General features: G+C 33.4%; 1 protein-coding gene across 7 annotated transcripts in view; it reads left to right on the forward strand.

Moving 5' to 3' along the window:
• LOC136833651 (rootletin-like) overlaps positions 1 to 24,230 on the forward strand; it is a 330,434-nt gene that overhangs the window by 267,113 nt on the left and 39,091 nt on the right. For all 7 annotated transcript variants that reach the window (XR_010851537.1, XM_067095794.1, XM_067095797.1 and 4 more), the window contains 14 exons: positions 9,148 to 9,324; positions 9,748 to 9,978; positions 11,438 to 11,632; positions 11,875 to 12,069; positions 12,727 to 12,891; positions 15,207 to 15,399; positions 16,317 to 16,500; positions 17,108 to 17,307; positions 19,312 to 19,479; positions 19,692 to 19,816; positions 20,508 to 20,627; positions 21,747 to 21,862; positions 23,001 to 23,100; positions 23,859 to 24,048. Coding sequence is in view for 6 of the 7 variants with exons in the window: in XM_067095794.1 (XP_066951895.1) it covers positions 9,148 to 9,324; positions 9,748 to 9,978; positions 11,438 to 11,632; positions 11,875 to 12,069; positions 12,727 to 12,891; positions 15,207 to 15,399; positions 16,317 to 16,500; positions 17,108 to 17,307; positions 19,312 to 19,479; positions 19,692 to 19,816; positions 20,508 to 20,627; positions 21,747 to 21,862; positions 23,001 to 23,100; positions 23,859 to 24,048 (2,359 nt within the window). In the remaining variant the exon portion in view is untranslated. The remainder of the gene's footprint in view (positions 1 to 9,147; positions 9,325 to 9,747; positions 9,979 to 11,437; positions 11,633 to 11,874; positions 12,070 to 12,726; positions 12,892 to 15,206; positions 15,400 to 16,316; positions 16,501 to 17,107; positions 17,308 to 19,311; positions 19,480 to 19,691; positions 19,817 to 20,507; positions 20,628 to 21,746; positions 21,863 to 23,000; positions 23,101 to 23,858; positions 24,049 to 24,230) is intronic.

Raw genomic sequence — 24,230 nt, forward strand, 5'->3', positions numbered from 1 at the left:
TTATTCATTATAGTAGTCTGGTATGACATGTATTTCCTTACAGGCATATACTGTGGTATAACAGTGAAATTACATCTAAAAAAAATTTTCTATATAACAATAAAGCTCCAAGAACATAATGAGTCATATGGTAGGATCGAGTACAGTTTCACACCATATGTGAAATTAAAGAATTCTAGATATAGAAGAGATAATGAAGGGGAAAGGGAGACAGATTGCATGTTCTTTGTACCACCCCGTCAGGAATTCATTAAGTGGTAACAGTCAGCTGGACTCCTCTTGGTATCAGAAGAGTACGAAAACCCAGATCTACTGACTATGAGATGAGGGGCTGGAGACTAGTGAAGATTTATTGAAATGAAAGCAAGAGAAAGGCGTGAGGGAAAGACAGATGCCCTTTGCTCCACACAGCATTGGAGGCCAAGATGATGATGATGATTTCAAAGATAGAATTAGCTTTGCAGGCTGTGATGGAATGTATCTCCTACATAAATTGCTAGTTTGGTTACACCAGTCTGTTTAGTAGTCATACGAAGAAAGAGATTGTTGATAATGAGTATTCACAAAGCATAGAACTATTCCATTGACATTGCATTAATCTTGTAATACCAACTTCAGATATTGAATTATTGGAAACCATTTAACCAGAGGTTGTCTTATCCTGTCTTTTAAATGCAGTGCAATAGATTTAATATGACTATAGTGCCTTTTGGAACTTGATGTTATCAGTAATGCTGTACTTGAGTTTTGATGCAAGGGACATTAGATATTTAATTAAGTTAGGCAATAATGCCATGTATGCATATATAGTTACACTTGTAGCTCAGTGTAGCTGAAGAATATTTCCATCCTCAAGTATGTTTACAATTTCTGAATGAAATGAAATTAGAGAGCCATGTTCTGTCAAGCAAAGTAGTTTGAATAAAGTAACAGTAAAGTTTTGATAGCTATATTTCTAATCTAATTTTAATGTTCAAGAAAATTTTACGTTTTTCCTGCTCTCCATGTTGTGTGATTTTGGTTCATAATACTTCATCCAAAACCTTGAATGTTCCTTTAAAACTTCTACAAGGAAAACTGTAAGGTAAAGCATTTATATGATAAATCCTTTTTCTCTAGACTTAAAAAGTCAGAGTGGAATGAATGAGGCACTGTCCTTAATCTTTTATGGCAAGACTTGTCCTAGAAAACTTAAGAACTAGGGGCTCTGGTTGAGATAGCATTCAAGTGTTTTCTGTCTTCTCACGACTTATTTGGTAAACTTGTCCTTAATCCTTAAAATTTTTGAACAAATGCCAGACTTTTACTTGTGGCTTTGTCTGATTAGTACAGTAATGGATATAAAAGGCTTTTCATGGATTTATGCCAAGTTTATTCAATATGCATGCTCTGTGAGTTCACTAAACTTTGTCCAAGTGCATTGATTTAATCCATAAAGAAGATATGAGACCGAAATGCTTGTATTTAATTTTTTTGGTAAGAGAGTGCCAACAATGAATTTCTGCATATATAATCATGATGGAAAACTTTTTAAATATCAGTATTGAAAAAATGAGAAGTGCTGAAAAGTAAATTTTTTTGTACACAATGGTGCAGTTGTGATAGTCAAGAAGAGCCTTCCTATAGAAAAGATTCAGTTTCATGCATAACAGTCAGTTTTTCATGTCTATCAGGTAACACAGAGAAAGGAACACTTGTCTCATCAGTGTCAGGATCTTTATCCACTGAGAAATTCTCTCCTAATATTTGCCACATTAGTTTTCTTTCCTGTAATAATTAAATCATGTCTAAAACCCTTCAAGTCAGATTGAGGTAAAATATGCAATTCTCACTTTCTAGCAGCTGCTCACAGTTTGAGATCTTGCTTTGTTGAACATGAGAAAATAGGTTACCTTTTGGTACATACTGCACTTGCAGAGCTGTTATGGGATTTACTTTCTTGTCATTATCTAATCTCAGGTTAATTTTTTTGTCATAAATACTGAAACATATATTTTGTTGTTAATTAATAAATTTTGATTCAATAAAATTATCTTGGACAAAATACTGTTTTCAGTGTTTTTCCATTATACATGTGCATCTTTTAACAGTTATTGGACATTTATCAATTAACTATCAGTATGGCATCTGAAGGTTGGTCGATCTATTCATTCACCAAAGACTGTACTTACTACAGGTTTTATTGGGCAGTGAATCATTATATCTTTTGAATTTGGGGAAAACAGTGGGAGAAGGGGATTTTAGAGGTTTAAGCTGAAGAAAAGAAACACTCAATGAAGTGCACAGTCTGAAGGTTGCAGACTTATCACAAAATATCAGTAGCAAGTGTTAGCCATATGGGTACTGCAAGTCTTTCAGAGAGTAGGAGGAACCTCTTTGTATCACAGTGAATGGTGGCTGTAATGTGGTGTGTGTGATTGTTTTGTTTTGAAGAAAAAATTTTCTTGGTGTAGAAGTTGTGTGTGTAGATTGGATAATGAAGGGAAAAGGGAATATCTTGCCTTTCTCCTGCTCAGAATCACAGGAGATACAGACTTAATAAAACTCTAGATGTGGATTGAAATAGAAATTAGAATTTTCAGTTACTTCTGTTTGTGGAAATTCGTACTACAGATTGAATGCACATTATTGCAGTTATTGGATTTCAAGTTTTAAACTTAGTAAACAAAAATTTCAAAAATATTTTATGAAGTTTTCAAGGCATTTCCTGTCCTCAGGAGAAATGTTCATGTTTAATTGCTGGCACTCTTCTATTTAAAAAAATTACTGTTCATACAGTTTTGTGTGATTTTGCAAAGACCCCATTGCAGTAACAATTTTTCCTTTAAAAACACAAGAACAGAATAAATTTTCAGATTATGCTTACTCATATTTATTAAAAATACCAAAAACTTTCTGAAGGGTTCTTGAAGAATGTTAAATATATCTCACCATGTATTAGTGTAGCTTATGAAGTGTTTTATAGCATTCTTTAAATGTATTATTTCATTACTTATCTTTATTAAAACTCAGTCATAGGAACATCTGTATACATAATGTAATTTGAAGGACTAGGTGTGAAATTCAGAACTGAAATAGTAATAATTCTTTGCCAGTATTGCAAAAGTCTAAACTTCATGCCGGGTAAATGAAATGTTAACCATTTATTCAAAGTAGCTATTTTAGTTCTTGTTGTTATTTTTGTGCATTTATACCACTGCTGAGCTCTGATTCCAAACAAAAGACCAGTTGTCTTTGTACAATATATTTTCCATTTCAGTCATGGGAAACCTTTTTAATTTTTTTAAGGAACATTAAACTGTTTTACATATAGCCTTTTGTTGTTGAAATGAATTCTAGTGTATACATGATGACTTGGAAGTATGTTGGCATACCAGTTTGTAGTACAGTAGTTGCTTTCTTAAGTATTTTTGTAAAGCCTTTGCTGTTTGGATTAGTAACAAAAACTAACCAGACATGCCTGTCCTTCTTGATAATGGTCTGCTATTATAATGTTTTACCTAGAATCCATTGCAGTTAAGAGCTTTGTTCATTTTACTTAATAAAGTAATGGTTAATATAATCTTAGGTTTCTAGCCTTAGAAAAATAATAATAACTGACATTGTTAATAGCTATCTGTGTGCATACTGTACAGTACTGTATAAGCATTTTAGTTGATAGTGGTCAGTTTGCAGCGAGTATATTAAAAAAAAAAAAATTACCATGTTACCAGTCATGACTGGTTTGCCCAGTTATATTCCATATAAAGAACTGAAGGTTGTAGATAAAACATGTAGGGAAGGATTTGAGACTGTAGGATTTTTTAAAAGTTTTCTTTAGATCCCAAACAAGGATTTTAAAGTGCAGTATAAATAATCACTGTCAAACTTACCTGAATGTGTTAAGCAGTGGGAAAGAGACAGAAAGAAAATATTGTTCATAAATTTTATGTTTTGTCAAAATACTCAAGTATTGTGTCTACGTCTATCAGGATTGATTCCAGGACTCTCAAATGAATGGTCGTAGGAGCTGTCGGAACCTGTGTATTGTATTCACACAATATCACAGGCTTTACCTGCACAGGCTGTACACTTTGATACAAAAAACATGTTGAGATCTTGTTGGGTAGGAAAACTGGTTGTACTGTACATGTATAGGACATAGTTGTCATAAATTATTTTATTTTAATGTTTTAGAATGTGGTTTAGTGTATAGTAATGAGTTTGGACATTTCATTTTAATGAAAATACACTTTAATTGTAATGTTAGGAGTAAGGCAGTGATATTTATCAGATAGCAATTGCTTATAGTTGACCCAAAAAATTTATTAAAAACTCTGAGGTTGGTGACCCAGTTTTTCAGACATTTTTTTATTGCTCAGCAATTTCTTCTAAATGTGAACATCAATTATCTTTACAAACATTTTCCTTGAAGGAGGGCTGTGCCATCAGTGCACCTCGTTTGGTGTGCTGAAGGCATCACTAAGGGCTGTTTGCAGCATCCCTTCAGCAAATTTTTAGCCTTTTCTTTTAGCTCCATTGTGATTCCTTTTTCAATCTTGTTGCCTAATCACATGAACACCCTCTTTTTTCACTGTCTGAAGCACTGATTAGTGAAAGTGCCTCAGTGCTTGGCATAATAGCCAATTTTACATAAATCAATTAACCTTTGCAAACTGTTTATTTTTATGCATTTTGTGACATATAGTACTGTCAGTCTAGTCCTGTTTGTAAAATCCATTGAAGTCAACTTCTACAAATATTGTGTTTGTTATCTATGCACATAAATTTTCAAATATGAAATGACAAGTAGTACCCTCTTCTCAGGGTTCTTTTATGAAAGTTTTTGGTGTTTTATTCTTTATAGATGCTCAAGTATATACAAAATTGTTCCATAACTACTACTTAATTTGACTAAGGAGACTGTTACTGCAATATGATGTGTGTTTCAAGTTTCATAAATTGTTTTTCTAACTTATCTTCATAATTTATTATAGAATATGATGAAATATGTATGATTTTTTGTGCAGAATTCAAACCAGTTTCTTGACTGAAGCACAGTTTACTTTCCATTTGATGTAATTTTGAACCAGAAATCTTGTACCTTACAATTCTTCTCTTTCTCTTTATAGGGTTTTATATTCTGTCACTATTCATTTCAAATGACCATACTATGTTTCCTGACAAGAGGACAAGAGTTTAGTATATTTTTAACTTGTATTTGTAAAAGATGTAGACCATAAAATTGTCATCTGACTGTAACATTAACACACTTATATACTAGACTTGAAGAACTTAATTTTTGTGATGCTATCTGGGTTATGGAATTTCTTTCAGCAACTATTCTTTTTTTACCTAATTCTAATGATTTACATCTTTGCCTGCCTTATATCTTCACCAAGAATCTTTCCTACTTTCTCACCCCATATGCTGAAGATCTCCAAAGGGAGGACTTTAATATAATCCATTGAATGGTTCCATTCGATCCACACTGAAGAGGGAAATGAGGGCACCATTTTTTTTTACTAATGAGATGGAAAAATTTATTCAACACTCAAAATACTAATTAATTGTCAGCACATCAATCCAGTGTTATTTATCCTTTCTCTGCTTTTATTCCTTTCCCATACTTTTACAGATTTTCAACCTTCACACCTGGCTGTTCTGAAATTTATATCTCTGCCAGTTATGTTCCAGATTTTCAACCCTTATGTTCTGATAATTTATCTCTAGGGTTGATATGTTTTGAACCCTTTCAAATCTGGTGATGATGAATGCAGTTGTAGCAATGCCAGATTCCATTAACAAATCAGTCAGTTGAATCTCCTTCCTTTTCCTTAGTTTAAGGGCTGCTTTTATTGTTGAAACCCTGACCTCAGACACTGTCTGTAAGTTCTCAACTTCATAGTGTGGCATATTAGTGACTTTTATTGGTAGTATCTTGTTCTGCCACCATTCATGCCTGTTTTTTATTTGCTAGGAATTACTTTTTCCATATTTCAACAGACTTTTTCATTTTGAGGTATGTATCCATATCTCACCCTCTTGAAAAAATATCTGGGCCTTTGCCAGTGTTCATTTTCTCAACAACTGCAATGCAGATATCTTCGTCCCTTGTGTATTTCAAAGGTTTTTGCATCTTTGAAGACTTGCAAGGCACATTGAGGAATGTCGTCATTGAAAGCCCCCAAAGAATTTTCAGACAAAAACTAAAGATTGTATGCATCACACACTCAATTACTGGTCTGTTTTATCATAACAGCAACTTTTATATTCCTTGGAAAGTGTGCTATTAATCAAAATTAAAATATATGAATATTTTCTAGTATTGAGACCAACACATGTTCCAATCATCTGATAAGAGCAGGAGTAAATTTGTAAGAGGTCTGCATTTACGCAATTCTCAATTGTACATGAGAAAAATGTACATTGATGTTCTTTTTCTTGTGTACCATCCACATGTAGAATTTTGTCTGTGTTGTGGTAATGTTACTGTGAAATGTTGATCAATCAGTTCTTTCTGTGCTACCGATGTTATTAAATATACTATATTTTGCAAAATTAGTTATCTCTACCTCTTTATCTTTTTATTCATGTAACTGACACTGACAGACCCACACTGTCTGTCAAATAACTGTTTTATGTCAGGGCTGTTTTCTGATAAGTACGTCTTTTAATTTAGTCTCAGATGTCACCAAGATTTTATGTTTTTTGATTCTTGAGACAACTTACTGAAAAATTCAGATTGTGTGTGCCCAGAGGTCCTTGCATTGTAAATCCAGTCTGCTGTAAATATCAGATGTATTTAGTTACTTTTCCACATCTATAAAATTTAGGTGGTATCATTCTCTTAGATGTTTAAGATGCAGACAAAATTTTTATCCTAGCCTAGTATTTCTTGTGTAAGTTAGGATACCTGATCTCTCATTATTATTATTATTGGCAGAGTATGTTGTTCTGTGTGGTAGTAAAGTGCAGAAGAATGTTCCTATTGTTAAACTGGAATTTTGTCTTTGTGACGTTAAAGGTTTACAAGGTAGATTCAGTGGACATTGCTGGATGGCCCAGAATTATGCCAAGACTTCAGCATTCATTTCCATCTTTATTGGTGTGTCAGTATTAATCAAGTTTTTTCTTAAATACTATGAATGAAATTGGTCTGTCAATGTAAACTCTTTTACCATGATGTTAATGAAATAAAAAAAAAAGCCAGTTAGAAGTGAATCAAAACGATCAAGTATTTATTGCAGAGAACTCACAGATTTTTTAATGGAAGAAGAATTTTTATTTTAAACATTTAAATGGTAAAAGAGTATAGAATAGCAGTTTTACCTAGAGAAAAAATAAAATTCTTTTCTTGTAAATTTTTGTATAGTATCAGCAGTTGTTACTCAGTTCAGATTTTGATATGTTGATAAACATATTTTATTGGAAGAAGTGTATTAATAAGCTTTTTATTCAGGACAAAATTATAAGGAAATTAAGATTATTTTTTATTATTTTATGTCCAAGTGATGGTACATTTCATAATGTGTATAACCTTAAAGAATGTAAGATGTTGAATAGTCTCTCATTCTTGATAGCAAAGAGCAGATGTATACTTTCACATAAAAGTTTATCAAAACATGGAAGTACCATGATGGCATAATCATGTTGTCTATAATAAACTTTTCTTTCAAATTAACATGCAAAAGGAAATTGATGGAAAATGCTCTCATATTTTGAGAAGGCACAGACAACACAGCTATAAGACAGGAAACAAACTGTGAGGAAACATTTTTGAGAACCATGGTGCCCTTTGTAAACAAAGAAGAAAGGTGAAGACATGAAAGAATACAACAATCACAACCATTTGCTTACAGACAGGAAATTTGGAGTCCAGAAGACTAGACCGTGATGGAAGTCTGCTAATTTTGGTCCAGGACAAAGGATAAAGAGGATATTGTTATTTAGAATTTTGAATAAAATGGGATAACTGGATAAAAACATTGACATATCTGAAATTAAAAGTAGATGGACTCTCTCTCTCTCTCTCTCTCTCTCTCTCTCTCTCTCTCTCTCTCTCTCTCTCTCTCTCTCTCTCTCTCTCTCTCTCTCTCTCTCTCTCTCTCTCTCTCTCTCTCTCTCTCTCTCTCTCTCTCTCTCTCTCTCTCTGCTTTGGCATTTTTAAGTAATAATTTTGATTCTTTTTCTTATTTTTCTCTGTATAAATTGGTTTGTAAATATTCCATACTTCTTTGGACGACCATTAACTTCCAGTGATTCTTTCTTGCTCTTCTTGCTACTTGAGGTGACAAGGGTCAAGTTTCTTTTTCTCTCTCTGAAGATATTCAGTTGCATTTTCTTCAGTTAATACTTGATAGTTGATGTGTGTGTGTTTGTATTATACCTGTAAGTTGAAATGTGTGTATGCACGGACTGTATATGTGTGAAACAGACTGTACATACATGTTAAGTTAGTCACTTTTGTATGAAAACCATACTTTTTTTCATTAGTCATCCATGTATATGTAAAAGCAATTGTTTTGCTTTTAAGATAAAGCTAATCATTTTTAGTTCCCTAAGATTTTTTATTAGATGTGGTGAGATTTTTATAACAGTGACATTTTTTGTAGACTGTCATAGCTTACATTTAAATATTGTTTGATAGGTTAAGTGCTTTATGTGTTGCACTGTCATTTGTCATTGAATGTTATGTGTGTGGGTTTGCTGCTAAATTTCAGCTGTTGAAATGTATTTGTCCTTATAACACCATCATTTTTATCATTCTGAATTTTTCATTGAAATATAAATGCTAAAAACAAATTATGACAGTTTGTTAGTGGCTACAACTACAACTACTGTTCAGGTTTAAGCTAAACACTGTTGAGATTTAGTTTACTATATAAATGTTACTGTTGCTGTTTCTAAAACCAGGTATAAATATGAATAATTATATATATACATACTGTATATATATTATATATATATGTATATACAGTATACTGTATATATATTATATATGTACATATATATATGTATGTATGTATGTATGTATATCTTTAATTGTAGGTTAAGTGACTCTTGTATCTTTAACTATAATGTAAAATAGAGTTTACATATTGCTGTTTTATTGGTGCTAAAAGATTGTTCAAACATTTTTTTATCTAATTATGTTTGTTTTCCCAGGTTACTATATTGTCTGAGTCATTGGGAAAGGTACGTGCTGCTGAGGAGAAGTTAGATCAGGAGAAAGATGAATTGCGAGACCAAATACGAGCAATGGAACGACACCGCACTGAATTGGAAGCAAAACTGGCTCACTCCCTACGTCAGGAGACTGACCTTAGGGAGGCCCTTGAGAAGGTATAAATTTTTATTTCATTATATTTTAAGTTCTCCATAAGATGGTACTGCTTTAGCATTCCTCCTTGAGTGGTCTGTAGACTAAAGTTCTTTAATAGCATCTCTTTTGTCCTATTGCAGTGTTGTCAACTGGCCACTTTTCATGTAATTATTTTCCAGTCTTTGAGGATGACTCAAATTTTCACCTCATTCAATTAGTGAAAGTCTCTGATTGACTGTAAATATACTCATTGGTCTGGTTGGTCTACTGTTGGATAGTGGTAGTTAGAATAGTCATAACAGGATGTTTTAGTTTTCTGTTCCTCCTTTTAAAGACCATTGAAACATTTTAATTCATCTTAAGTCATTTACCAGACTTCTGAGAATTTAGAAATTATAGATTATGTATGATAACCTCCATCTAAGAAAGAACTATCTTTTCAGGTTGAATCTTACAGCATCAACCTTGGCCAGGATAAATCTCAGCTGGTCTCCAAGATCACATCTCTTGAAACAGAGCGTGCAGCCTTGGGGACTGAAAGAGCAGAGTTACGTACAGAGATTGAACGACTCAAGGATGATTTGGCTGTTTTAGAGGAAGAGCGATCTAGCCATGAGACTACTATTAACACCTTGAATGAAAAAATAACACTTTTATCAATTGATAAAGAAAAGGTAAGTGGTATAGAATCAAGGGTATGGAGGGAAAATTTAGAATTTATTTTGAATTCTTCAAGTAGAGGGTGAAAAATGTTATGCCTTGCCCTTCACTTTTAGTTTTCAGAAGACTCTGAAGTTGAATGACCAAGTCCAGATTTGTAAATCCTGGGACTCTGTGGATACAATTGATTGCTGAATGTGCAAAAGTTATGAAAGTAAGTATGTGTGTAATCCAGGAATAGAGAAAAATGCAAGTGAAAGGACAAGTTTCTTGGGTGGTTTGTGGGGACAAGAAAAGTTTTGTTGTGCTGGGTCATTTAAATGCAAAATTAGATTTTGGAAAAATTCTTGTGGAAGTAAAGTTAAGGATGAAAAGAGAGCAGTTAAATGGTTGAAGAATGGAAACAGTTTATAGGTGAAGAGTTATACACAGAAGAGGCTGTGTGGGTCAGATATTTGTTAGGAAACTGCTTATGAAAAGTTTGTTAGAAAAGGCAAAAGTCATATGTGAAGGAACTTGGTCAGATGAAGTTTATGATAGAACTGGTAGAGATGTGATGAGGGTGGTGTAAAGGTTGTATTGTTTATAAGGTAATTTGTTGAGAGCAGTGAGAATATATTATGGTAAATGCAAAGCTTGGAGGCATTAGTTGTAAAAGTGACAGAGTTGGTAATGTGTTTGAGATAAAGCTGCTTTGTATCCCCCTGGTTGTTTATTATTTTTATATGTGTAACATTAGGAAAGGTTAGAGAAAGGAAAAGAGTAAGGGCAAAGTTGTGGAATAAGATTGAAGACTGTCTAATGATTGCTGATATTAGCATTGGTTGGGGATTGTGAAGAGAAAATGCAGATGTTAGTTAGTTTGAAATTGTTTATGAGATGAGGAAGCTAAAAGTAAATATGAACAAGGGTAGAATTATATGGGCAAATGGAACCAGGAAGGAGCAAAGTATGTAAATATGTATAGTAAAAGAATTGAAGTGGTGGATTGATTTAAGTATTGAGGAGATGGTTAAAAGTGGAAATAGATAATATTTGTAGATTCAGAGGGAGATTTCAGTCTGTGGATATCATTATAATTAAGACAAGTAAGTATGTTAAGATTTAAAGAAGAAGGATAAATATTAGGTACTGTATTGTTTAATGATGCTGAAGTGAAAGGAATTACTGAAGAGTATGAAAAAATCAGCAATGTAATTTAGTCATCAGGGTGTGTTTTTTGTATAGGTGTGTAGGAACAAGGCATAAAGGTTGGATGATGAAGTGAGAGGTTAAGTTACTTTTATATATAATTTGATATATAGGTGAGTGTTGAATATTTTTATATAAAATTATATTTGTTTTTTTCTAATTCAACAGTTGGTTTGTAAGATTTGTTTATATTCTCTATTTGGTAATTTCTCTATTGGGAAAATGACATCCTGTTTTGAAATCTAAAACATCTAGGTTAAACATACTTTTATTTGCATGTAGATTGAACTGGAGCTGAACGACATCATCACAGAACGAAATGAGTTACATGGGCAACTTACAGCCCTGGAACGTATTAAGACTTCATTGGAGAATGAGCTTACTACCATCACCAACAACTTAACTGAAAAAATCAAGTTAATTGAGAGGCTCAATGGTGAAAAGGAAGGACTGACCAAAGAAAATGCTGAAATGGAAGTAAGTATCTTTCTTTATCAATGTATGACATAATTCTTGTTTGATTAAATATTATGAAATTTTTTTACTGCAATTATTCATACATATATATATATATATATATATATATATATATATATATATATATATATATATATATATATATATATATATATATATATATATATATATATATATATATTATTATATAAAGTACAGAATAATTTGAGAATAATTTGGTCTGATAACTTTTCCTTTCCTAGGTGAAATTGAATGGGGCTGAGAAAGAGCTAAGTGCATTACGTGAAAACCTTACAACACTGAAAGCAGAGAAGCAGAGCCTTGAAAGTTTTGCCACATCTTTAGAAAAGAAGTGGTCTAATAATGAGGCTCGTCGCACTCAGCTAGAGAAGGAGAATCAAAATTTGACGTCTGATAAGGAGAGGCTCAATACCCAGGTATGATTTTCTTATGGTATTTCCAGATCGACAAGTTATTTTTGTGTGGAAATAATAATGTTTCAGTCCTTTCGTATTTCAGAATTAAATAAGAATTACCTATAAACCTTTGCAACCATGGATTTGTTAAGTAGTAAATTATCCAGACAAGTAAAACAGGGTTAGGTGGATGGAGGTTTAGTCAAATTGGGAAAAATTTTACCTATGTAAAATATCCAAATTCAAAGGCCAGTACAGTATTATTGTTTTAGATATAGAAAAATGAGAGGTAACCTGTTGGAAATTGTATGGTAATTATAACTGGGAAACAGTTCTTTATATTCAGGTCCAGTTATCAATCCCAGATCAATCATTTCTGAAAAGTTGCAAACATTAAGTGGATTTTGATGATGATGATGGAAAGTGACAGGCATCCTCATGATGCATGAGCATCCAAAAATGCAGAAGGATTGATGAATTTCTCAAGTTATCTGTTGTGTTGTGGTGCTGTTCAAAAGTTGGAATTTTTCATATTTGTAACTGACCAGACAAGGCATTAGTACTTTGAAAAAAGCCCAGCTTAACAACTATTTATCTCAACTTTGACTTTATTTGTTGTTTTGATTTCATAATTGTTTATATCTCTATGAATCATAATTGTTTATATCTTTTTGGCAGATGAACAAATTACAACGAGAACTTGAGGGAGAGCTTGCTAAACTCAGAGAGTCACGAACAGCACTTGAGCGACGATTGGATGAGAAGGAAACTGAGCATAAAAAGACACTGATGATGCTTCGTAACCAGTATGAAGAAGCTTTGGATGATCTAAGAAAAGAAAAGGTAAGAACCAAACTTCACTGGAGTGTATGCTGTACTTAATTTGATGTATATTGTGAGATAAAATTTCTTTCGTGCAGCTCTTTCCTAGATAACTCTTAGTAGCTAATCACACATTTTTTCTAGTTATTTTCAGCATATTTGCTACAAATGTTTTGGCTTTTATCTTTTGTCATTAATTGAGTGGTTATTTTTCTCTTAATTAGTAAAAATGTTTAACACTGGTTAAATTAGGACATGAAACATATGTTATGGTATGTAAAATTTGTCACTTGCTTTTTGTTCATATCTATGTAACAAGGAAGAGGCATGGCATATAATACTTTGGTTTTTTGAAAGTTTGCTTTGTATTTACTAAATTGTTCCATTATCACTTGAAAGTTTTTCATTGATAATGAATTATCGTTGAGGTGCAATTTCTAATAACTTAATCCCATAGTGGGACATTCAAGCTTGGGTGTTAAAATCCTTAGGTCGACTGCATTATAAAGGGGGGGGGAGATGGGGGCGGGCGCTGGGAGCAACAACACTGTAGCTGGTTGAGAGGGTACTAATGACAAAGCAGCTTGCTAGGTATGGGGTCTTAGATCAGTAGAGTATGAACCCATATCTGTTGTGCCTACACATGTTCAAGAGGTGCTGTTATACCTATGATATCAACTTGAAGTCATAAAACTTTATAGCCAAAGAAATACAGTAATGCAAACAGGTCTTTGTAATATTGTACATTATAACTGTTAACAGCAGAATGTCCAGTTTTGATAGTTGCTCTTGAAATGAACAGTATGATAATATACCCTACAGAGATTTGATGTTGGATAGACTACAGCTGTTTGCTTACATGTGCACACACTAAGTCAGAACAGTACATAAAACTTTCATGCACTATAGTACAAATCTATATATTCATAGTAAATTAATACAAGTAAAACATTTGTGCAGACTATTCAGCTGCAGATACTGTGTACTATATGTGTATGCACATTTGTACACTGGAAAGGATTTAGTGTATAAGTAAATTCCAGGTTTGCTGTATCCTGCCTAATTATTATTACCGTACATACAACTGTATGTAGTTTTACTGTATTAATGAGTTAAATGGATAACTCTCTCTCTCTCTCTCTCTCTCTCTCTCTCTCTCTCTCTCTCTCTCTCTCTCTCTCTCTCTCTCTCTCTCTCTCTCTCTCTCTCTTTACAGTTCCCTAGAAAATATTTTCAGCACTTGTACTCTATGTTGGAACTGTCAAGTGTAGGTACAGGTAATGTTATCCAAGTTAGATGTCTGCAATTCAGGTGAGTTTGCTGAAGAGGGCGAGAGGTCTGGCATTGAATCAACATACAGTACTGTCTTGTAGTTCCAACGAACTGGTGGAGCTACTAGATGACCTGATAGCAACATATTTGGATTATGTGGGGTAGCAATCCTGAATAATTTTTGTCAAACCTACTCAGACAGAAAGATTGTTGCTGCTGAAATTGATGATTGTGGTCCTTGTGTGTGTTAACTGTGGAGACAACTACATATATCTTTATGGAAGCACTCCAAATCTTAGATATGGTGGTCAGTAAACTCACCACAGGAATTGAATGTTTCTTGCTTCCCAGATCTTGCTAAACCTTGGCTTGTCAGGTGTAGGGATTTCGTCTATATTTTAATCTAAAGTACTGAATGATCTTGCTTAGCTGTGAAGAGTTTGAAAAACAGTACATATTTATTTAAAGTTAGCTTGCACTTTGCCTTGAACTTATGGTTCTGTTAGCTGTACAGTATTTGCTGTTAGGGGCATTTTTTGATAATACTGTAAACCATTTTGTATCAAAAATTGTAGATTGAAGGAAATAGTGTGATACTAAAAAACAGATTAAAGATATTTCTTAAATATTTTGTATTCACTCACTTTTGATGGGAATTTGTTTGCATATGCTACTTCATTTTTTAAGTTCTACCTGCAGTAGCACAGTTTGTTGAACTTCTGGAAAAGTATATTACCAGTAAATGTTTTGGGAACTACAGGATATCCTCCGATGATATATTATAATTCTTACAAATTGGAAATGTTTGGCTAATTCCTGTGTATTTTCTCTTTTCTTTGATGAGTAATACCTTAAAGAGAATTCCTTTTGTACTGGGTCTCCTTGTTGCTGTTATGTGTTTCTTTCTGGAGTAACTTTATTAAACTAATCCTTTATAGGCAGAAGGGTCTTGTATGTTGTACAGCATTTTATATGCATATTTGAGACTCGTGGCATTACAGTATAGTAGATAATGCCAATGTCAAGTAACTTTTGTTGACTGAAAATTGGTGCTTTGATTTCAGAGTAACATTCAGCTAGAACTTGAAGACAAATTGAATTCGACCATCCACTCCATGAAAATGGAGAGAGATGAGCTTGAACTCAAGAAAGATCAAGAGATATCAGCACTGAAGCGTTACTCTGAAAAGCTACAACGTGAAAGAGATGATTCAACTTTGCGTTTTGAAGAGGAGAAACACCGTTCAATGATGCTGGGTAAGTTTTGTTGTCGATGTTGATAGTTTTGTAAAGTATGCTCAAAGCATTTTACTTAAAAAAAATGTTTTCTTAGCCTTAGGTCTATTTATATTTGTGTTTGTGATCATATTAGCATTTGCATACATTGTAGGTAAAGGTTATTTTTTGCTTGATTAAATGTTCTTGAGAGAAGGATGAATATCAATGAAAGCAAAACAGAAAATTTATATCAGTTATGTTATTAGTTATGGTATTAGTTTTTCTAGCGCACTTTGAATCAGGCATTGAGAGGGCAATAAAAAAAGAAAAAGAAAGCAGAGGAGCTGTAGTCTGGGTCAAATGAAAAGCAGTAGATAGAGTACTGGTATATAAAAATATATAATTTTTGTAATAGAAAAAGTAGACTCATGATGGGAATACATAGTGTATATATCCTTTGCTGTGGGAATGTGGGCACTGATGAAGCAAATGGAATAGATTTTGAAAAGATGGAGTTTTAGAATGTTAAGATTCATGGTCAGAGAGGGATGAGGGAGTTGCAGGGAGATGTCGGTCTAGCAGCTGGAAAGTAAATCTCAAAGATTGAGATGGTTTGGACATGTAATGAGAAGGGATGAGGAACACTAAGTCAGCAAAATTATAGATATGTAAGTATTCAAACAAACATTTAGAAAGAAAATTGTGGAATAAAGGGGATGGATGAAAACTAAACGTTATTGCATTCAGACAGAAAGAGCACAGCACAAAGGAGAGAGAACTCATTTCATGTCTAACCTCTAAAAGGGAAAAGCTGATGTAATAACATGTATGGTGATGGTAATGACTTTGGGATGTAAAATAAGTGTCATGATTGTTTTGCACAAAGTGATAGTTAATGATGTTATGTACATTCAAGGTATGAAGTAATTTTTATTTCTTTTCTCCCTGTGTTATAGCTCAGCAAGAAATATCAAGTCTGGAGGAAAAAGTTGCTGCATTGCAGAGGGATTTGTCTTCATATGAGACTCAACTAGAACAGCTTCGGCGGGACGGCACCACCAAAGCTGAAGCTGGCAGGGCTAGTGAAGGAGCATTACATAGCAAAATTACTCAGCTGAAAGAAGAATTACATAACAGCAGGTGGAAAAATGTGATATTTTGCTGTCAAGAAGCCCTTAAAACTACTATTATTGTTTAAATTTTCTCTAATTGTAAGAAGAGAGCATCTTTTCATCAAATCAGCTTTCTAGACTTCAGTTGTGTTTATTATTTCATTTATTTTTTGGTTATGAATGTGACATAAGAGCACTTAATTTATTGTCAGGTCTACAGTTATATTGCACTGTCAGAAGTTTGTTTTGCAATTTTATTATATGTCATTTTCACGTATATTGTGTCAGTTGTGTATTTAAAAAGTTGCAGATATCAACAATCATTCAAGTAAATACTAATTTAAGCAACAAAGAGATAAACAGCATTGTCACAGTCTAGCTTTGAAATTTGGAGTGAAGTGCAGTTCATGTTATTAAAAAGATTAGAATGACAATTTGGTTATGCATAATCAAGGCTTTTCATTTGATAAATGTGGATTGCATGCCTTGGCCTGCATGATATGATGGTGGTAGATCATAGATGGCATGGGGCTGTTTGCATTTTATTCAATTTCTGAGTTGTTTTATTATATTTCATTGGTTATATTTTTTATAAAAATGCAGTAGAGAATTTATAACTCAAATCTTTCCATCAGCCAACACTTTGAAAAGCAGCTAAAGGATGAAAAAGACACATATGAGCGTAGAATACGAGAGCTCCAAGCACGGATAGATGAAGCTCGCAGGGACCACGAAGTAGAAATTACATCCTTGAAGACTGATTTGAGATTAGCCAGAGAAGATGCAAATCGGCTCCAGCAGGACCTGGAAGATGCTGAAGGGAAGCTTAAAGAAGGTAAAGATTAAGTATTTGGGAATTATTTGTATATCATAAAATTTGATAGCTGCATAGTTGAAGATTCATCCATGAGATCTACAGATAATAGGACTCTCTTCAAATTATAGTCCTACATTTGCTCCACCACAGACTCATTATACTTATTATATTAGCCCATATCGACAGTACTGAATTGTCCAAGACACTCCAGCCCTTTCTTTTTATCATGGTGTTGATGGTATACCAGTGATGCTGGGAAGGGCTGGAGATCTTATTAAAAACCTTGTCTTTGATGATACCCATGGAGGAATTGGTGAGTAGGATTCCTAAAGGGAATCCTGTTGCCACTCTGTTGATCTGGCTATAAAGATCTTTTCTGTAGGTAATGAAGACAGCCTTCGTGGTGCATGTTTCAATACGGGGCTTTGGCGGGTATCTTTGAGAGTGTTCATTATATATATGAACTGCAGTACATGGATTCAACTAATGCATGTACACCAGAAAAGGGCAGTTTCAGTGAACCCTTGGCTTACTGAACCTCATGATTATGGATTTCATTGGTTTATGGACAGCACCAAGAAAATTGGTTGCCTCAAAAAATAATTATTGGTTTTGGTAATTACTGTAAAATCAGATAAATCACAAGAGAATATTGGATGTTTGACATATCCTGGGCTCACCTTGAGTGCTGGCTTTGTTAACCTTCTTACCTCTGTGCTTGATTCTGTGACTGATCCTTTATTTTGTCATCCATATATCTTTGTTATTTGTCTTCTACCACATTGTGCAGTCTTTCTAGATCATATGTGATTAATTTTAAAGTACAGTATGCGATACATCTCTAAGCATTAAGACTGGATTGAATGTATATCATAAACAATTCTGGATTTTAATGTTAATTTCTAGGCTAGGGCTCTGTCATTGCTGAAATAATGGATAATATTCATAAACTGAATAGTTTGGGATTTAGTTTGACAACAGGTTTTAGTATTTGAAAGGACAGTGTTCAGTTATTGGAAGTGTTATCCTTTTGATCAGTGGTCTAAACAAACTTTGAATACCAGATAAATGTTTTACAGTGAATGGAAAAGGTAAATGATGCAAAGTCTGGTGCTTTAATGGGTCATAACTTTGGCTAGAATGATAGCTCATTGTCACTCAATGGATTCCAACTCTTAGCAAACAGGTTAGCTCCCTAAAGTGTCAGAGAAAATGAAATGCCACTGTATTGGGTTCTTTTATTCCCCAAACTTTATTTTGAAGATCCAGCCAGGTCAACTCTTCAAATATTTCAGCAACCTCTTTCCTTTTAGTCATGGCATGAACTGAAAGGCATGAGTTGCTTGTGTGTCTTGTTAGAACAATAAAAAGGCATATTCTTGCCACTAATTTTGCTAGACCTCACTGTCAAAACTTATTTGTTTCTTTCTAAAATACCCAATGCCCTATCTTCAAGAATGGAATTGCTTTTTGCCTAACCAATTAAAAGAGAATATGTATTCCCCAATCCAATAGATTTCACTCTCTCAGTTGGGTGTTCATGAAGTTTGGGCATGGACTAATGCAAATATTTTTGGTTGATGAAGGAAAACATTTGGCAAGGTTGATATACCAATCCATATTCCCTCTTCCTGACCTCCTATAAGATATCCTGGTTACTGGCTATTAACTTCTTGCCTCTGCCTTACTTTTCACCCATCATGCTGTTTCATCCATTTTTAACTGTGGTTTGTATGTAGGCAACATAAAATGTTTCTCAAACTTGTTTACACAGTGCTTACACTGGTTTAGGTATTGTAAATAATGTAGAGATGATTTATACTGTAATATGTATTGTATACAGGGGGATTTGCATAGGTTATATACACATGTACAGGTACCATATACAATATAGTACATCACATTATATAAGGAATTTTAATCTGTACATTGTTTTACTAACACAAGGGTCTTGGAACCAAACTGCAATTGCATGTTTTTCAATGATGGTAAATTTGTATCTTGGTTTTCTTTCTTTATCAGCGGAAGATACAAGGGTTGCCCTCAAGAAAGAACTCAATCGAGCAAATGAGGAAATGAGGTCTGCAGAAGAAAGAAGATCCAATGACCTACAGGCTCTGATTAGGAAAGTTGATGTTGAGAAAAAGGACTTGCAAAAGCGACTTGATGAGAAGGAATCCAAACTGAGTGGTATGTATAAATTTTATTCCATGCTGTGTACTGCAGTCATTCAAAACACATGATAGAAATACGCAGCAAATACAGGATTAACGTAGAATGAAAACACTCTTTCAAATACTTTTGACTATTTACAAGTTATGCTTCTTCAAAGGAACAAAAGATGTTTTAGCTACAATTGAACTATATGTTTTCATGGTTATAATTTGATTTCTCCATCTTAGCTTTAGAAGTCTCTGAGGCGAAGCATGCTGACTTGATAACACGTATGACAGCTCAGCTGCGTGATTTGAATACTGTTAAGCAAGATGCAAGAAGAGAAATAAGTGAGCTCAAAAAGAAGCAACAGGTGAGTCAAAAAACTCTTTACTAGCATGAAAATATAAAAACAGTAAATAAACTTACACAGATAACATGCACATTTATAGTCAAATATTCAAGTGCTGTACAGTATTATTTTTCTTGAGAATGGTAATTGCTTAAGAAAGCTTTCATCACAACCATTTGTCAGACCAAAAGGCACATTCTCACATTGCTTTGAATTTATTTAGATGTTTATCAGCAGTGGCAGTGGCTGCTAGTGACAGTCTGATGGACTAAATTATAGAATTATTTTCTAAGTTTTTATGGACAAACTCTAGATGTCTTTGTGATATAAAGTCATTATTCTTAATTTGACCTCATTATATTTTTAATGGATTTTGGAATTTTATCCATTTATAAACTTGTAGTCATGAAGGGGAGAATGGGGATAAAAATGCAAAAGTGGGAAAATAAAAAAAAGCAGTAGAGATATGGACTTAGAAAAACAGTTATTTGTCTTTATAAAAGAAAATCTGTTTTATAGGAATTATTTTCAGGTGATGTGATTTAAGTGGGTGAATGGAAAGGTTAAAATTATCCTTATTTTTTCTATTCTTTTTATCAGGATTGAAGTAAGCTACCCATGGTGAAAGGGTTGATTGATGTGGTGGTTGAAATTTCTTTTATCCATGGAGGCTTTATATAGAAATTAATGCTTATATTTTCATTCCTTGTAGCTCTCGGAGACTGAAGCCGTAGGTCGTAGTCAGGAGTTGGAAAATCTAAGACTTCGATTGTCATCAGAAGAAGACCGTCACAATGAGTGCAGAAAGGAAGCTAACAAACTAAAAACTAAGGTAAAACATGTAGTGTAATATTCAAGTGGGAATTATTTTTGTATGTTTTGCAAAAGTACTGTATGTAATGCGCATTCATTAAAGACATGCAAAATGATAACATTAGTACGTAAACACCACAGTAGAAATATATAAATTAAACCAAAAATATTATTTTGAAATTAAGTTAAACCCGAGCTGATACATCTAAAATTGCAAGGAAAAGTTGGAGGGTTAAATTTCTTAACTATAAATTGGTGCATAATCCCTAAATATGTACAGTATATACTTTTTGTTGACATAGTAGAATAAGTCTAATCATATTGACATCCAGAAATGTGGGACTGATCACAAGTTGACTTACTCCTTTAAAGGAACTCAATATTTTTTTCTTAAATTTTTTATCGCTTTTGGAATCAATTTTTTTATTCACATGCGTTGGATATTAGTTCTTTGTGCTTTGGAAGTCCTGGACATAGTTTATATGGCCCAGAGTTATGCATTTTTGGTGAACATTAAAGACACTCATTGGAGATTGTTGGAATGAAAGTATTGTTATACCAGTTCTGCATTTAAATTATGCATCCAGAGTATCTAGATGTAAGCAATACTTGGCTTAAGATACTACAGTTGTTGATGAAGTTCATCTATGATCTTTGTTTTCTTTCTGGATCAAAAAAGCAGGTAACAGAAAAGATTCTGATCATAGCAAACCAATAAACTCCAGTATATATAAAAAGTTATACAGTTTATTAAAAAAATAGAATACATTTAATTGTAATTATTGTGCCTAATTCACTAATGTGTTCCTGAGAGTATCCAAGATTCCTTGGCAACTTCATGTTGATTTTGCAGGTTTATTACTATCACATTTGGTATAAATTTTCTAAAATGACATTGAGCAAGAAAATGAGATGAATTGGAAGACTCGGCAAGAAAATTCACTGAATGTCCTAATAGAAAACACTTATTTGTATGTTTTTGTATATTGTATTCCATTATTCTTTTACCTGCCCTATTTACTTTGTACAAAATAATGTTCTAATAAAATAAAATTGTCAGATGTTACTGATGAAGCCACACTGAAGAATGAAATGTGAATGCTATATAACACTGATGTGTCTTCAACTTTAATTTCAGGTTGGAGAGTATGAGCGAGAAAGAGATAATCTCCAGACAGAATTAGCACTTTTAGAACGGAGGTTGACAGAACTTGAAGACCATCATGCAGCAAAAGAGCAAGAACTTGCCACCAGGTAATAATTCTAAGTGTACTGACAGGGAAATCAAGCCGAAATATTTCACTCTGTGATTGTTGGAAGTATTTTTGTAGATTGGGATTATAATCAATAGAGCTTTGTGGTATTTTATCAGACACTATCCAAATTAGGATTTATACTCTGACCTTAGTGCAGTGTTGTATTTTAGAAAAGAATATTTTTGAAAAGTTTAATCATAGCTTGGCATATATTAACTTATTTTTCTTTAGTTTTTCTCTACTTTCACTGTAAAAACAGTAATAGTTTTTCCACCAGTATGTCTTGAAATCTTTTATATCGTAATCACATTTTGTTATCTCATCTTGGATGGTTTATTAACTACATACAGGGAATGACTAGCCTCTTGTGCCTAAAATGTTCTTGAATTAAAGTCCAATTTATTTATGCAAGTCATTTGGTTCAAAATGTTTGGAAGCATATGGGGATTTTTGGGACAGAATGCAATGCCTGGCTTTGAAACTTTAATCAATGACTGAGAATATTCTTCAATGTTAGACCCGAAGAGAACAGGTTACTATCCACAGTACAACATTGTTAAATAATTGTGGTATTGGGATGCCTGTATAGCAAGTGGTGGCAATTGAAGTCATTTTTATACCCTTTTCAGGATGCAAAGAGGTATTTTGATACAGTATTGCTATGAAGATGGATGAAAGAAAGGGGACCTGTGTTCAAGAATTGCATTGCCTCTTCTTTTTTACTATATTTTTCATTGTTTGACAGTAAAACCATTTAATTTTGCAGTTGTGTCAGTAATAGTAGTAAAGTCTTTAATACTACCTTTATTGAAACTGAAACCAACATCTAATTAATTCTTTTGGCTAAAAAAGAGGGCCTTCATCCAAACATCCTGATAATTGTGCGCAACTTAAGACAGGCAAAATCAATCACATGAAAAAGTAAGCCATATCTATAACAAATAATTTTGCATTTTTAATTTTACCATTGTAGAGACACATGTTTCTATAAAGATATCTAATTACAGTACTTTTTAAGTTAATTTTATGTTTATTTTACTTGTGGTTTTAATATAATTATGGAATGTTTGTACTGTATTTAGAAAGTCACACTGAGCATTGTCTATATCAACATTTGATTTCTTTGTATTTTTCAGCCTTGAAGAATCCAGAGCAAATGAACGAAAACTCAATGATGAAAAGAAGAACCTTGAGAACTATCTAAATAATGCCAATCAACAAATCAGTGATCTAAAGGTAATTTAGAAATTGGATTAATATAGAAATATACTGTATATACTGAATGCACATTTACTTAATAGTAAAGTATAAGGTTTTAAGACAAGTCTGTTGGTTGTACCACTTGTTCCAAAGTTCTAATCACAGATGGAATCCTTTGTTTATTTGTATGTTAGAAGACAGAACAGTGTATGGAGCTATACAGTACTCCAAAAACTGGAAAAAAGTATCTTTGTTTCTAAAAAATTATGCACAGTGATCAATCATGTCAGAAATGCCTGTTTTAGAGGTCAAATTAGTGATAATTTTTCAGGTGCTAAAAAGGAATGTTTGTTTTCCTGAAAAGTCTGAACTTTTGTGAGCTTATCATTTTATCCAATGCATGAAATCCAACTTGCTGCACCCTCACTCCAAGAGGATTATCATTTATGTGATCTCTCCCTTGGTCCCATATTTTAAAAGTTTTTATTTTTGTTGTTGGTATCATATTTTGTGAAAACTTAAGACACTTTGAAAAGTGGGATTTGTGCCAAAAGATGGCCAACAGAGACCTGGAGGAAATGTTCTGACAAAAAAGTGTTTGGTTGTGATACAGCCTCTTTGTTGATAAACATGTGCTATCATTTTAAGGAAGGTGCAGTGCTCATGTGAAGTGCAATACATTGTCCATTGTCAGAAGAACTCTGCATCCATTTTCTTGGTATTTGTAGATGTAAATCAATATATTTCGTAACTGCATGGTTAAGCGGTATTATAGGTTTTGCTTTGTTTCTTAGGTTAAGCTTTCCCGCGAAGAAGGACACGTTGAGGCACTTGAACAGCAGCTGAATACATTAGATACAAATCGTGATCAGTTGGAGAGGAAGTTACAGAATGTTTATGCTTCGCTGCGTACTGTGACGCGCATGTACCAGGACACCTCACCATCTTCACCTGCGCTACGGAGCAGGAAGGGCACCAAGATTGGTTGGTATAGCAGGCTTATGCTGTAGTCAGTAGCAGGGATGTACCTCATGAGGGTTGGAGCTCAGTTAGTATGAATTTGTTTTTATGCTCATCACCATGAATCAGAATGCTTGCTTAAAATAGCTGTGTAGTTAAGCTTTTGGCATTTGATGACATGTTTTTTCTGATAGTAGTGTTTTATG

The sequence above is a fragment of the Macrobrachium rosenbergii genome, chromosome 52 (genome assembly GCF_040412425.1).
Source record: "Macrobrachium rosenbergii isolate ZJJX-2024 chromosome 52, ASM4041242v1, whole genome shotgun sequence".
Classification (NCBI taxonomy): Eukaryota; Metazoa; Arthropoda; class Malacostraca; order Decapoda; family Palaemonidae; genus Macrobrachium; species Macrobrachium rosenbergii.